This window comes from Theobroma umbraticum, unplaced genomic scaffold (genome assembly GCF_002168275.2).
Source record: "Theobroma umbraticum cultivar Fairchild unplaced genomic scaffold, ASM216827v3 scaffold_55.0, whole genome shotgun sequence".
Classification (NCBI taxonomy): Eukaryota; Viridiplantae; Streptophyta; class Magnoliopsida; order Malvales; family Malvaceae; genus Theobroma; species Theobroma umbraticum.
The window spans coordinates 2,466,888-2,483,688 of NW_018397270.1; the positions used below are offsets into that span (position 1 = coordinate 2,466,888).

Genomic DNA, 16,801 nt, shown 5'->3' on the forward strand with positions numbered 1-16,801 from the left:
TGATTATCACCAAGAATCAAGCATGCATATTACAGGAAAACATCGAACGAAGGTTTTGATACCACTGCTGGGATTCGACCTCATGCTTAAATTAGAAAATAGTCAAGAAATTAAAATATAACACATCGAAAAAATAAACTAGCATTTAATCAAAGAAGTAGCTGAATCCTACAAAATCAATAATTTTGTTTTTCATGTAACTTTCAAATTAATTATGAGCACTCATAAGTTTAGGAGTTACATACCTTACTCTAGATATCGTAATCAAGAGCCAATTAAATCCAAAATCTTTGTTTCTTCACCTTTAAGATTTGTCAAATCTTCAGCCACCCAAGTGTTTGGCCTTTAATAGTAATCCACACAGTGACTGAATAAGATCTTTTTCAAGGTAGGACTTTTGCTTGTACTGGCAAGTTTTATTTGTAAAACAAAAAGACTAAAAATTCTTGTCGAATCTTATTTTTGTCAGACAAAAAAAACTATTTTTTTTCTTATGTTATGAAACGATTAAGATGTCGTTGGAGGCTGATAGTTTTAGTTTGCTAACATAACATATTTATATAGTCAAACTAAGTTGTAACCCTAAAATACAATAATTGTATTTTAATTTAATTAAATCTTTGAGAATTTAATTAATTTCTCACTTTATTTTGGTCTTTTTCAATTAAGTCTAACTTAATTAATTATTCTTATTTAATTCCAATTATGTCACTTAATGTGTGTGACCCATTAGGCTTCTAACATGTAGGCAATAAGTATAAATCCTAATCAAATATTAATTTGATAATTGATTTATATTTATAGATCATAAGCAGCATCTAGCAATACATCATGACCACCCAAATGTTATAGAGTCAATTAAAGAATTTGATAAAGCTCTTCAGTAATAAGCCTTTCAATGCAATACAGTCATTTCATCAAATATTTTGGATATGTCATTAAGCATGGCTCGCTGTCTTCTTATGACATTCCATATTAGTTCTTATAATTTATGATTAACCTTATGAATTTAGAAAACTAACTTTTTTCAAATTCATCATGCTTTGGCCAAAGACTTTATACAAATTAATCAAGAATTGACAACAAGTGAGATATATCCTCTCATATCACTTGGAGTGATGAATCCTCTCTAGACTACTCATTCACTTCGCATGCTTCATGGCATACTTAAAAACACCCTATTTAGGCATTTGGTTGCTTCTCAACCCATAAAAGTGAAATTAAAGTATGTCATTCCCTGTACAAGATGACTTGATGTCTCAAGTCTGAGGACTAGTTGCACGATTATCACATGAGAATATTTTTCGTAGACATTTGAGGGAAATACCAAATGAAGTTCTCATAACAAGTCATGTTTAGTGAACTTGTTCTTTAACAAGCACTTATATATTATCCTCAAGTATCCCATTTACTTAAATCTATAAGATTGATTGCTTACTTTCCAAGTAAGGAGGCTTAACATGTACTAGTCTTTAAGTATTGTCAATGTCTGGTTTTGACAATACAATGACCATGAACAATTTTAGGAACATGTCTTTAATGCATAATGATCTCATAACTGTAATAACTTTACAATTTTCTTGCGAGGTTTTTATATTTCATGGGCTTCATCCAATTAGTACTTAATAACTCCTTATTATTGCACTAACATGAAAGAAAACTTATACCACATATAATTATGCGATTAAGTATACATTAAATGATAATATATTTTTCTTGACCAATCCAACTGACTCAAAGGTATGTACCAATAGTGTTTTTTCTGGCTTAATGCACTGATGAAATTAAAATTGCTTCTATTTTAGAATCCTTTGACAATTGTCAGAATGTAATGGAAGAAGGAAGCCTTTATTTTGTCCCTAACTTTGCGTTTGTTAGTCTTAGATTCCAGAATATATGCATTCTCTATGGCTTGTTGGTTACATCGACAGTATTGCATTTTTCAGCAACTAGTGATTGGATGACATGTAATTTAATTTTCGTTTATAAAATGCAACAGGTCATTACTTTATATGTGACGGGAACCTTAAATGCCATCCTATCAAAGGAGCATCAATATGAGATGTGCAGATATCTATACAACCATCAGGCAAGTAGATGTGCATTTTGTGTGTTTTTAAATTTCCATCAATTCTATATGTTGAGTGTATAGTATAACATGTACTCATAATGACATAATTATATCATTATTTTTTTCTGTTGGTGCTTTGGAATAATTTCTCGCATTAGTTGGGCATGTAATAACCAAGCAGAGTGCTATTTGGATCAAAGGAAAACTGAACCACTTAAGCCAAGGGCCTTTTCCCAACTACTCGCTGCCAGTTGGCATCGTCATTATCGATAAACAAATGAAGAAAATTGCCATGCTATAAGCCTTCTTGTTTTCTTGCAGAACGAAGATGGTGGTTGGGGTCTACATATTGAAGGCCCAAGCACTATGTTTGGTACTGTTTTAAATTATGTCACCTTGAGACTGCTTGGTGAAGGGGCTGAAGTGGGACAAGGGACAGTTGAGAAGGCACGTGAGTGGATTTTAGAACATGGTAGTGCAACTGCAATTGCGTCATGGGGAAAAATGTGGCTTTCGGTACAAATATTAGTTTTTCATTTGTTTATTTATTTATTTATTTATTTATAGTAAAGAGGTAAAACTTCGAAAACCTTTGCTAACCTTTTATTGATATTTTATCCTGATAGGTACTTGGTGCATATGAATGGTCAGGGAATAATCCACTGCCGCCGGAAGTATGGCTGTGTCCTTACTTTCTTCCAATTCATCCAGGTTTCTAATTAGTTTTTTATTGTGATCTTTTTAATTCTGCATAAAGCTAGGTGAATTGTTAGTGTCACTCTGGTTCTTTAGATGGAGCAGAATCTCCTTTGTCTATTCTATCATAAGATGTAAGGTCCCCATTGGATAATGCAGCAGATGTTACTAACATCAAATGTGTGAAAGCTGAAACATACGAGTTATGGCACTATCTTTCGTGATTAGATAACAACCAGCTAGGATTCCTTTGATATGCTAAAATACAGCTTATATGACAAAGGACAGTTATTATTTAAGTAGCAAGTTTATTTGTTCGCTTGAACTTTCCTTTGTTGAACCTTCTCCGTCTCGTTTTTCCTTTCTATTTTAGGAAATGGGTAACTAAACCATTAAAAAATGTGCAATCAAGGCTGAATTGCTTTGGCAAGGGCTAATGGCATACAACACTTGCAGATGTCAGCATCTCCAGTTTGCTGAGTTGGTGCCATGTAGATATGCTAGTTGCCTTGGCTTGGAAATAATATGTCGAAACCCAATCCTTAAAGCCGAACTGATGTTCAGCCAAGTCAAAGAGGGGAACAAAAAGAAGTCCAAACAAATGAAGATAAAAGAGTCTCCCTCTTTTTCTAGTGTTTTGAAGAGAGCGAGAGATACTTGATTGATTGTAAATGATTTAATAAGCTTCAGCAACTATGATGGTGGTCAAGATAGGCCGTTGTTGAGTCCTTGAATCCTTGGCCTTTGGGAAAATCAAGTGAAGGATTCAAGGCAAAATCTTTTGTAATTTTAGGGGAAGCTATTGGAAATGTGGAGGAAGGAAATGGCAAAGAAAGGAACAAACTGTCTTCATCGCATCACTGCATGAGTGCTTTTCTCCATGAAGTAGCTGTGAACCAAGTTGCTTTCTTTGTTGCTTTGAATAAATAAGAGCTTGATAATGAAAAATTTTGATGTTTGTTCTTTATAAAATTACTTTTGACTTTTACTAAATCAAGGAGGAGAAAGAGGAGCAGCTGTCTGTTCTTTCTTTTATTGGGTTATGGCTTGCAAAATGGTATGGCCTAGGGGCCTGAGATGTTCGTTCCGCTTCTTAGCTAATTCAGTAGCAGATTGGAATTGGTTGCATTTTTTAAATTGGTTCAGGTACTTGATTTCCCACGAATGTAAAGTTTGGAATCTAGATTGATTGAGTGAAGTTTCAGGTAGAAGAGTAGCCTCCCCAGTGCTGGAGTTAATGATAGAGTAGAGGAATAAAGTTGTTTGTTTTAGTCATCCATCATCATCTTTTTTTCGTTTTAATTTTAGACAAGACCATTCATGTTCTGGGGGGGGGGGGGGGGGGATCTTGTTTCCTATTTTCCAGCCAGTTTCAACTTTCAAGGCTTTCTTATAGCGATAACTCTTTTTTTTAGTCTTGGTCCTTGGTGGGTTTGTGCATAAATCGCAAATATTTTGATGTTTTCCATTTGCTTCTGTTTCACTTTAACTTCATTGACCCAGTTCTGACAAAAATTAGTTAGAAAATTGGCACCCTTTACAGGTTCTGCCTCTTGCAAAGGTTTTACTTGCTATTACTCTTGACAATGATTTCTTATATTTCTCTAGGAAGGATGTGGTGTCACTGTCGAATGGCGTATTTGCCAATGTCTTATTTGTACGGGAAGAGGTTTGTGGGTCCTATCACGCCCATAATTCTATCATTGAGAAAAGAGCTCTATGCTGTTCCTTACCACGAAGTAGATTGGCATAGAGCTCGCAAGACATGTGCCAAGGTAGGTTAAACGGCTGCCTCTTGCAAAGATCTACGCTTTCCAGAGCAAATTTTTGCAATGATACTGCTTTTATGTTATTTCATGTGGTTAATCCTTTGCTTTTCTAAAGTTTTGATGTTTCAAATCATTTTTAAAACATTCTTTGGTTGAATGCTTCGTTACTTTATTACGTCAGTTGTTCATTCCCAAGTTGCTAATAGCATATGCAAGGCAGTTGACAGCAATGCATTTTTAATTGAAATCATATGTAGCAGAAAATTTTTCATGCCAATACAGAGAGATTAGATAGGATTTGCCTGAAATATTTAAGAAAATAGGATAAAATTATATTTGCATATGCATTTCATTGTCAAATTAGAGATTACTAGTAAGATGTGCCTAGATTATGGGGTTTTTTTTTTTGTTTAATTTTATTTAAGTTCAGCATAACAGCTTTTTTCATGTTACATCATGTCTTCTGATTTTATGATTGGCACTTTATTTCTTCTTCCTTTTTTCTTTTCCAAATCCTTTTAGGAAGATCTATACTATCCACATCCGCTGGTTCAGGATATTCTTTGGGCATCTCTCCACTATTTATATGAGCCTATTTTTACATGGTGGCCTTGTAAAATCTTGAGGGAGAAGGCTTTGCGTACTGTCATGCAGCACATACACTATGAAGATGAGAATACTCGGTATATATGCTTAGGGTCTGTAAACAAGGTATGTTTGTAGAATGGTTGCAATGATCCCAAGATTTTGATGTGGAAGAGAGCACACTTTTTTCACCTAATTGCAATCAATGAAGGGGAGGGAAATTTTAGATATTCATCTCACTTGGCTAATAATAGGCTGCTTCTTTAGTGGTAAGATTCTGGAGTGATGCTCAGAGGGCCATGAACCGTATCCAACCTTTCACTCCATGGAGTTTCTGATTTCCTATAACTCTAATCTGCAGGTCTTGAATATGCTTTGCTGTTGGGTGGAAGATCCATATTCAGAGTCATTCAAACTGCATCTTCCTAGGATCTTAGATTGTCTGTGGATAGCTGAAGATGGTATGAAGATGCAGGTCCTGAACAATATTGACCCTTCTGATTCTTAAATTTTAATCTTTCTCCTCATCCAGTAACTTTCTCGTCTTATTGCAGTTCTAATATGGTAATATCTTGCCTTAGTTCACTATTTTAGTAGTGAACTATGCCAGGGAAAGAAATACAGGAAAATCATACTGTGATGCTAAGATAACTTGATTTCTTTTAATAATTTCATTGCAGGGTAATAATGGAACTCAATTATGGGATACTGCTTTCGCTGTTCAAGCTATCATTTCCACTGGTCTTGCTGATGAATATGGTCCAATTTTAAGAAAAGCACATGATTTCATAAAATATTCCCAGGTTTTTATTTTTAGAAATCAGAATTTTATAGTCTCTCATTATGTCCTCAACTTGATTAGTTTTCCTGTGCTGTCAGATTTTAGAGGATTGTCCTGGAGACCTAAATTTCTGGTACCGTCATATTTCAAAAGGTGCTTGGCCACTCTCAACGGTAGATCATGGATGGGCCGTCTCAGACTGCACAGCAGAGGGATTGAAGGTCCAAATAGTGAACAACCTAAAGTGGACTTCCAACTCTGAAATGTATTTTAGGTTTGAGTAATATCAATTTCCTTGTACAGGCTGTGCTGTTGTTATCAACGCTACCTTCAGAATCTGTTGGGGAACCTTTACATATAATGCGGTTATATGATGCTGTTAATGCTATCCTTTCCTTACAGGTATGTGGGGTGTTACACTGGTATTAGTGTTTGAATTTCTCCAAGAAGTGAACTGATGGGTATAGAAAATTAATAATTGGTGAATATTGGCGCTACAAAAGGAGGAAACTTGCAAAAACGTTTGACATAGTGATTACAGATATAATGATTTATGGTTTTCCAGAATTAGGCAGAACAGGAGAGTTTGATTCTCTTAATTTTCCCCTGCCAGGGCTATCAGAAAGTTATTTGTATAAGGTGGGGCTGATTTGTGGTATTTAAATGTTCATTTCAGTAGCTTCTATCCAGTTGGCCACCTAGTTGTAAGTAATAATATTTATGGATCTTTTGGGTTTCTAGTGGACTAATCTTGAGACAAGCTAAGTCTCATGCCTTGCACCTCCATATTCTTTGTCATTTTCTCATAAAAACTATTGACCAAGAAGACTTGCAGTGCTTGCTAACAGGGTCTATTCCTTTTACTTGGAGCCTTCTCTTATTCCTTTGTTAGCTCTGTGGGTGACTTAAAAAGTCATCAATGTCATTGTAACCTGATGTCGGCTTTTCCGCTTAAGGAAGATTGAGGTCCTCAGTTTGGGTTTAGGCACCAGAGTTGGGGTAGGTAAAGGGCTGGGAGATATCATCTCCCATTATGTAACCCAATCATGACTTAAAAGGAAAAAAAAGCTTGAATAGTCTTGGCCAACTATGTACAGACAAAACTATGATAGAATATGGTAGAGAGTTATAAACTTGGTTTCAAACATATAGATAATACTTTTGATCTTTCATGATAATAAACTGCTTATTGCCTGAATCAGTTTCTGAAACAAATTCAAAAAAAAAAAAAGAGTACGATATGCATCCCATTTTAGTTTCAGTATTGCGTAGTACATACATACCAGTAACTTGCAGTGATCTCCATGACCAACTCACTTTGTGTCAAAGTTTGATGGGATATTTCTGAATTCTGGTTATACTCTATAAATTCCCTAAAATTTGACTACATTTGGGATCACTGCAGAATGTTGATGGTGGCTTTTCAACTTTTGAATTGACAAGATCCTATCAGTGGTTGGAGGTAAGAAGTTGACATGTAAATGGCCTTTATGCTTTCCCCTGTTCATATCAAGCACACACAAAACACGTACAGAACACAAGCACACAAAGACACGCATGTGGACATGCACACACATATATTAACAAAAAAAAGTGAAAATATGCTTTTCACCATGGTTTCTTATACTTAAAACAAATAATAGCCTCAACTACCCAAAAAAATAAGTAAAGAAATGAAGGGGCTTTTCTTTGACTGAATTTTTGTTAGCCATAGTCATTAAGCGTGGCATTGATGACACTCATGTTGATCTGCAGCTGAAAAACAGTAAGAATTAACGTATTTGAAACAGTTTTGGTCAGTTATATGGCCCCAAGAAATAAAAGTAAAAGACAGAAAATACTTGACATTGAAATTTTGTACCAAGGTTACTAGAGGATACCAAATACCAAATTGTATAGAATAAAAATCAATGACATTGAAGACTTCACATGTACGGGGGAATACCAAATGTCTCACAACTCTTGAACTGAAAATATTGCAAAAAATTGAATAGCTGATTTACTATAATTTTTTTTCTTAAAAAAAAAAAAGAGAACAAAATATGTAGTGCTCTCTATAATTTATTGGAACCGGGGAAAAAATGAAGTTAGAGTAAAACAATGCTTCTTGAAATGAATTCACAGTTTAGGAAGGATTGAGTTAATGTAACTGCAATATACGGTTTGTCCTTGGTTTAGTGCTAACACGTGTTTGCTTTACTATTATTAATTGCCATCAAAACAAATCTAACACTTATGATTGTCAAATGATTTTGCATTATTTTCTTGCAATGCAGTGAGTATGATTTCATTGTTTCATTGTTTCATTGCTTTCCCTGCTTTCAGGTACTCAATCCTGCTGAAACTTTTGGTGACATAGTTATCGATTACCCGTAAGCTCCTAGCATACTTCATTTTCTGTTTTTAGACAATCTATAATTAAACAATGGAATGGCATTCTGATTTGATGCTTACGGAGTGGCAATGTAGATATGTTGAATGTACCTCATCAGCAATTCAGGCACTAATCTCATTCAAGAAATTGTTTCCTGAGCATAGGATGGAAGAAATTGAAAATTGTATTGGTAGAGCTGTGGAGTTTATCGAAAAGAAACAGGCTGCAGATGGCTCCTGGTTTGTTTATATATTAGTCCAAAATCTATATCTTATACATGTTTGGTTTATATTATTTGTCTATATCTGTAATTACCATTTCTGCTATTTTTATAATTTCTCCAACATTGCCTACTTAGTATATTATTTCTGAAGCACTGACTTGGAGCTGTCACTTTGAAATTATTTATACCAACTAATGTAGGTTTTGATAGGTATGGATCCTGGGGAGTTTGCTTCACTTACGGTGGATGGTTTGGAATAAAGGGGCTATCTGCTGCTGGTAGAACATACAATAATAGCTCTAACATTCGTAAAGCACGTGATTTTCTGTTGTCCAAAGAGCTTGCAACAGGTGGTTGGGGGGAGAGTTACTCGTCATGTCAGAACAAGGTTTTGATCAGTCCTTTCCGAAATTTCATTTCTATATCCTTTGATAAACATGACTGACTTTATTGAATCCCTCCTGGAATAAATGTCTCTTTACGAGCTTGCTAATTATGCTTATGTGAAATTTGGTTTAATATACATACATACATCCATCCATACATTACATATATTTATATATCATACGCATATAGAAAAAAAGAGCAAAAAAAAAGGTCCCACATGCTTGAATCTTAAAACAAATTAAACCAAACTTTGTTAGCAAAGCACGTTGAATGGTCAAAGATTTGTTTTGCTTATTTTGTTTGTGGTTTTCAGAAAATTTCAAGTTTTCAATATTTTCATATCTAGTAACTGATGTTACTATCTGGATTAATTTGTACAAAATTAAGTTGAATAGTTTGATACATAAACAATGTTGTTTTACCTGCATAATATGATCATTTTTTGTCATTAAATAATTTAAATGGACAATTTTGTATGAGAAGTATATGAAATTAAAAGTTTTTTATCCTTATAAATGTGTTTATCTTTTTTTTTAAAATTTCTATAATAAAAAGAAAGACCCATTCATAAAACCATAGCATTTATATCTAAAGTTATGTAACAGGCTGTTTGCCCCCGATTGTTTGCTTCTTTAACAATTACAGCACACAAGTTGCTCCACATTTAAGTAGGTGTAAAGTACATGAAGCACAGGTAATTAACTTGGGATGAGATGCATTCTGCTTCTCTCTGACCAAGTTCACGAGAGAACCAACTAATTTATGTTGTGAGGATATGGAGATCACTGGTCGTGCAAATTCATCAATTGAGTTTGAATTGCTGTCCTCCTAAACATTCTATGTAATTCATCGACTATTCTTTTCATATAATATAACTATATATAAACTTAAGAAAAACATACGTAATTGTAACTTGGTGCAACTCATTGAATGATAACATTATAGCCAATTCTTATATTCATCGTCCATTTTGACTATGAACAAACACCCCTTTTCACATAAAATGGACACCAACTATGACTTCTGGCGTCTAATTGTCTAAAGTGTCAACAATCTTTCAAAAGTTGATAATTTGTCTGAATTTCCCGAGAGAGATTTTTACAAAATCAAAACCAGTAGTCTGATAACATTGCAGTAAGCCTCTGATGAGAGTGTTGATGAGTACTGCATGCTAAATAAGAAAAAAGTACGTTGATAATAAGAAGAAGTTTTCTTTTCATTATATTGAGCTTGTAATAGCTTTTGTTTGAATATTTTTTCAACATTTTGTTTCTTGAAGAGCGTTGTTCATTGAATGGAGAATTCTAATTGCTTTATCGTAGTTGTTGATGACTTGATGGATTGTTTTGAGTTCCACTGGCTGGCGCTCTCCTTTTGCATTCAATGGAAACGGTCTGATTGAGAACCATCAATATAGAAATTCGGATTCCTAAATTACATACTCATAAGAGGGGAATATTTAACTATTTATTGCTACAGCTCATGGTTTTACTCTGCTTGCTTCTTGTGTCTGAACCATTCAGTTCTCTTCTTTTCCAATAGGTTTATACAAATCTTGAGGGTGCTCGGCGACACATTGTTAATACCAGTTGGGCTTTGCTGGCCCTTATAGAAGCAGGCCAGGTACATATGCATAAATTATTCTAAAAGTTTTTGCTTGCTAATTAGAATTCCTAAATGTATCAACTCTTAAATGTCTATTTTTTGTTTAAAGAGGAGATAGAAAGGGTTTTTTTTTTTTTACTCTTCTCATTTGTTATACCATATTATGCTTTTATATTTTATTTATTTATATAATTTTGTTGAGAGGCAAAAACCAAGATGAGAGTTTTTAATTCTCATTCATGAAATTCTTATTTACAACAGCCTATATGTATATACACGTTAACTCTAAAACGGCCCTAAAACAGGAAGTGATCACAAATATAGAAAGTAGAATATTAAGCCCTAATAATCAGACATTAATTCAAAATATAATTATTATTCCTAAAAGTCCTCCATTAGTCAACACTCACCCTCAAGTTGGTGGATAGCTGTCACATATGCCGAACTTGCAAACTAGTGTATGAAATTGTCTATTGCTAAGTCTTTAAGTAAACACATCAACTAGTTGTTTTTTGAGGTCACATAAGAAACATTCAAAAAGCCATCTATTATTTTTTCTTTTGTGAAATGTTGTTCAATCTCTATATGTTTTGTTTGATCATGTTAAACCGGATTGTGAGCTATACTAATAGCAGACTTGTTATCATAGAACAAGGATAGACAATTCCCTTCTGACAATCGCAATTCTTCCATTACTTTTTGCAGCCATAGCAATTCCCAAACACCTTATGCCATAGCTTTATATTTTGCTTCTGTTCTTGGTTGAGCTACCATATTTTGTTTTTGCTCCTCCAAGTAACTAAATTTTCACCTACAAATGTGCAATCACCAAATGTTGACCTCTTATTGTCAAGAGATCTAGCCCAATCTACATCTATAAACGCTTTTATCTTTAACTGACTATGCTTAGAAAAGAAATATCTTTTTCCAGGTGTAGATTTTAGGTATCTTAAAATCTTGAAAACAACCTCTTGATGAGAATCTTGAGGGTCATGCATTTATTGACTTACCAAACTTATGGCATAGGTTATATTTGGTCTAGTGTGTGAGAGGTAAATCAATCTCCCAACCAACCTTTGATATCGACCTAAATCAACTGACTCACTAACTCCTTGTAATTTGTGATTAGCTTCAATTGGAGAGTCTGCAGGTTTACATCCCTACATGCTGGTTTCTTCAAAGAGATCCAAAATATATTTCCTTTTAAAAATAACGATCTCCTAATCTGATCTAGCAACCTCTATTCTAAGGAAATATTGCAACTTACCCAAATCCTTAATCTTAAACTCCTAAGCTAAAAGTTTTCTGAGTCGAGCAATTTCCTCTTTATCATCCCTTATTCACAACTATACATCATTATACACAATAAGTAATGTGATATTACCACTACAGTGTTTAATAAACAAGGTATTATCAACATTGCTTTGATGATATCCAAATGAGATCATGGTCTTATTGAACCTATCAAACCATGTCCTAGGTGACTATTTTAAACCATAATATGCCTTCTTTAATTTACAAACCTTCCCTTTAGTCTTCTTATCATCAAATTCTTGAGGAATTTTCATATACACCTTTTCCTCCAAGTCTCCATGTAGTAAGGCATTCTTGACATCAAATTGTTTTAGGTCCCAATCAAAGTTAACTACACATGATAACATGATTATGATATTATTCATTTTTGCAACAGGAGAAAAGTCTCTTGATAGTCTACCCCATAGGTCTAGGTGGAGCCCTTTACCACTAGTTTAGCTTTGTACCTTTCGACCGAACCATCTGCCTTATGTTTCACTATAAACACCTATTTGGATCCAACTACTTGCTTTCCCAATGGGGAAGTAACAAGTTTCTAAGTCTCATTTTTTGCCAAAGCCTTTATCACTTCAACCATTGCCACTTTCCATTTTAGATCGAGATATGCTTCTTGCCAACCTTGTGGAATAGAAACAAAAGAAATAGACAATACAAAAGCTCTATTGGAAGGAGACAAAGAATCATAGGAAACAAAGTTAGAAATAGGATGTTTAGTATAAGCTCTAACTCCTTTTTTGATAACAATAAAAACATCAAGATCATTAGCTATGGGATTAGAATTAGGGCAATCAAAAGTTAAATGAGACTTACCACATGTATTTTCAGGGGCTGAACTCGGAGATGGCACTTGATCAGGTATTACATGCTTGATGGCTTTATCTGTCTTGTCTTGTCATGTGTAGGTTTTCAAATCTAGCCTATCCAGTCATCCTGTTTTAGGTTGTTCCTTGTCATCACTAGGATTTTGACTAAAATAGGTATAAGGGCAGTTACTATCACCTCCACCTCTTCCTCCTTATTCTCTTCTTGAAAATGTGATTGAGGTGTATAAAAGTAAGGCTTAAACTCCCTAAAGGTAACATCCATACTCACAAAATACTTTCTTAAGGGTAGATGATAACACTTATACCTTTTTTCAGTTGTAGCGTAGCTAACAAACACACATTTAAGGGCCCTAGGTTCTAACTTACCAACATTCCTCTTGTGAACAAAACACACACCTCAAAATTTTTGAAAGAACAATATATGAGTTACTACCTTGTAGAACTTCTAAAGGACTCTTAAAATTAAGTGTTTCTAGAGACATTTTGTTAATAAGGTATGTGGTTGAAAGTACAACATCGACCCAGCAAACTTTTGGAACATTCATAGTAAACATGAGAGATCGGGCCATTTCTACTAAATATATATTCTTCCTTTCAGACACTCCATTTTGTGCACTAGTATCGACACAACTAGTTCGGTGCAATATCTTATTGGAATTTAGATATGCACTAAAGACACCATTCATGTATTTTGTACCATTGTTAGTTTTCAGAATCTTAATCTTGGCATCAAATTGTGTACAAATCATTTTGTGAAATAATTCAAAACAAGAAAAAATCTCATTCTTTGCTTTCATCAATTAAACCCAAGTTAATCTAGTACAACAATCGATAAAAGTAACAAATCATCTTTAATTGGACAGAAAAACCCTATACATCAGAATGAATAGTCATAAAAGAAACTGAACTCTTATTATTAATTGAAGGATAAGAATGTTTGGTGTGTTTAGGAAAGTCACAAGCATCAAAAAATAATAAATCCAACTTGCATTGTTTAAACAAACTAGGATATAATCTTTCTAAAAACAAAAAAGATGGGTGTCCTAATCGTTTATGCCACTAGATTATTTCTTAGTTAACATCGATAGATTCTCTTATCAAGGTTCGAGTTATACTAAGAATCAAGGTACTACATCCTTCCTCTAATATATACAAGCCATCTTGCAATCTACCAAAGCCAATCTTTCTCCGTGTTTTCAAGTCTTGAAAAAACACAATGAATAGAAAAGAATTCAATTTTGCAATCAAGTGTTTTTGTAATTGAACTAACAGATAAAAAGTTAATAGGAAAACTATGAACATGAAGGATTGAAAATAGATTAAAGGTGGGAGTTCATTTAATAGAACCTGTTCCAAATATAGAAGTTAAAGATCCATCCACTGTACAGACTTTATCATTGGTTAAACATGGAGAATAAGTTTAAAATCATATATGCACTCCTTTTCCTCTAATTTTATGGAATTTTGTTTCATCTTCAAAACATTCTGCTTGGAAATCTTGGTAATAGTCGAGTTCTTGCCATAAACTAGTTAATTTAGTAAAGTATTGAGCAATAATCATCTCACCTAGTTTGATCTCATGCACCTTGTTGTCGAATTTGGACACGCTAGTGTACGTATCGAATAAGTAACATAGTGATGAAGTAAAGTATCGTTCCCACGAAGATTTGTTTTTAAAGTTTCATTAAGTACCAAAATTATAAAACAAATTACTCTTATTTAAGTAATCCTAAAATTAAGAAAAACCAATTGAAAATAATTAAAAATCAACACAAAATAAACTAATGGACTAAATAAGTTTAGAAAAGCATTATATTAAAGACCTAGTATTATGGATTCATTCAACATTTCATCTAATGCTAACTTTTCTTATTATTTATCTTTCTTGGGTGATTTTACTAACCTAGAATCCAAAGCTATGGGCAAGTTTTCATCAAGTTACTCATACAAATACCTAACTTAATTAATTCACTATATGTTTATACCAAAATTACACTCATTCATAATAAATAAAAGAGAAACTAATATTCAAACTATATGTTGAAATCTACCACAATCCTAGAAAAAAAGTTTAGCTTATAATAACTAATAAAAATAACATCTAAAGAAATTTAGCCGTAAATCTAAGTCAAAAAATAAAAAAAATACAGAAGTAGAGAGAAATTAATTATTGAAGCTTTGCAATCTTAATTCTCTCTCAAATTCTCTTGCTTTCTTGCTCTATTCTTGGCCCTAAATCTTTAGAATAATTGCTTGCTACCTCTTTTTAAAAATTTTAAAAAAGGTCACCTAAATAGGCTCCAAATAACCTAATTTTTAAAATTCCATTAAATTTTACCTCTCCTGTGCCACAACCTTGATTTCTTGGCACCGCAACATTGAATTTTTGCCTTGGGAGCACCGCAGCGCTACTCTTTTAGCTTTGAGATGACACCGACCACTTATGTAGTATGTTTGTAAAATGGCAATTCTAATATGTTCGCAAAATAGGTTCTAGGCATAAAGAGGATTCACGACCTAAATTCTAACAGGGGATGTGCAAACTAAAGTTTTCTTTGGTTATTGCTTTGTTCCTTTTTCACTTTCAGAAGTGCAAACTAAAGAATATAATTTAAAATAGAGAAGTTAACTTTCATAAACACCAAAATGCATGATCTTACTTTTTGTTGAACAATTATGTTTAAATTGATGTTACATTTTCCCCATATATTCATTCTTAGGATGCTTTTGGCTTTTTACCATTGCTTTTGCTTTGTAGCAAATTTAGAGAAAGCTAAACTCGAATAATAAAATACAAATAGCGAAAGCAAAAACCAAAGAGAGCCTAAATAAATATGTTTAATATAGCCTGAGAAGGTTCACTTAGCACTTGGTCCTCATTTTTCAAATTTGCTAGGGCCTAATACTCATCCATATTCAAACCATATAAGGCCTAGGTCTCCTTTCTTCTGATATTATATGCTCACTCTTTATGTTGAAATTGTTCTGCAAAATTCAAGATGCATAACAATGTTTACTGTGGTACTTCAGTGTATTTGTTCAATGTGTTTATTCGGTTTACATATTTTTAGGACTTCATAAATGCTTCAGTTTCAATATACAAACCTCACTTATAATTTTATTATTCTGTGGTAACTACTAACTCTTCCACAATGAAAGGCTGAGAGAGATCCGACACCATTGCATCGTGCTGCAAGGGTATTAATTAACTCTCAAATGGAGGATGGGGACTTTCCTCAAGAGGTAAAGATGGGCTTTCTTTTTTTACATTATAGTCAGAGAAGATAATCATGCCTGGAGCAATAATTTAATCATATCTGTCTAAGAAAAGTGGAAGTAGCAAGTTATGTTTCTTCAGTGCTTTGCAAATTACTAAAGTCCATCCCGGTTCAATAGTCTGCAAGTAAAAAATGATTCAGTAACAGACAGTAAATAATGTTTTTGCATGCTATATGGAATAACAAGGAGAAACTTGTAAGTAAAGAATGCATCTAGTGTTTCAGTACTGTTTGAGCAAACAAACATGAAGAGCCTGATCAAGAAGCTTGCATTTCAACAAGTTCTTTCAGTGGCATAGCTTACTTATATCACTTTGTTCAAAGAGTGATAATATTGGAAGTTCATTTCCAAAACCATATGTGTGCATGCACTTTCTGATTGCTTTCTAACATTTCCCTATCATAGGAGATCATGGGAGTCTTCAATAAGAACTGTATGATTAGCTACTCCGCATATCGAAACATTTTCCCGATATGGGCACTTGGAGAATACACCTGCCGAGTGTTGCGGGCCCCTTGAGATTTTACCGCTATTGATAAAAATGATCGGAATAAATAAGTTCCTTAACAAGACATAACACTCAAAAAAATCTTTAGACTTATTTAAGAAAAAAAAAATTTTTTATTTTTTTTGTCTGTGTTCAATTAAACTCATATATTTTTATTTTAGACTAAATAAGTATTTATGATTAATAATTAATTAATTATCATTTTATGTTCATGTGGTATTGAAGTGGATGATGAAAATATCACATAGTTATATTATTTTTAGTAACAGAATAGAGAGAAGAGAGAAAAGCGGCTAAGGTGAAATTGGGGAGTTATTTGAGCTTATTGACGAAGTTATCAACAAAATTTTTGTTGGTAAGTTTAAAAGTCCTAAAAGACTATTAT

General features: G+C 33.5%; 1 protein-coding gene across 2 annotated transcripts in view; it reads left to right on the forward strand.

Annotated features, from left to right (window-relative positions):
* LOC110426162 (cycloartenol synthase-like) overlaps positions 1-16,427 on the forward strand; it is a 19,567-nt gene extending 3,140 nt beyond the window's left edge. For both annotated transcript variants that reach the window (XM_021441302.1, XM_089785251.1), the window contains exons 3-18: positions 2,000-2,089; positions 2,393-2,587; positions 2,698-2,782; positions 4,376-4,542; positions 5,059-5,247; positions 5,483-5,596; positions 5,802-5,924; positions 6,001-6,123; positions 6,206-6,304; positions 7,308-7,364; positions 8,228-8,274; positions 8,372-8,515; positions 8,710-8,887; positions 10,429-10,509; positions 15,789-15,872; positions 16,314-16,427. In XM_021441302.1, the coding sequence (XP_021296977.1) occupies positions 2,000-2,089; positions 2,393-2,587; positions 2,698-2,782; positions 4,376-4,542; positions 5,059-5,247; positions 5,483-5,596; positions 5,802-5,924; positions 6,001-6,123; positions 6,206-6,304; positions 7,308-7,364; positions 8,228-8,274; positions 8,372-8,515; positions 8,710-8,887; positions 10,429-10,509; positions 15,789-15,872; positions 16,314-16,427 (1,890 nt within the window). The remainder of the gene's footprint in view (positions 1-1,999; positions 2,090-2,392; positions 2,588-2,697; positions 2,783-4,375; positions 4,543-5,058; positions 5,248-5,482; positions 5,597-5,801; positions 5,925-6,000; positions 6,124-6,205; positions 6,305-7,307; positions 7,365-8,227; positions 8,275-8,371; positions 8,516-8,709; positions 8,888-10,428; positions 10,510-15,788; positions 15,873-16,313) is intronic.
* The last annotated feature ends 374 nt before the right edge of the window (positions 16,428-16,801 follow it).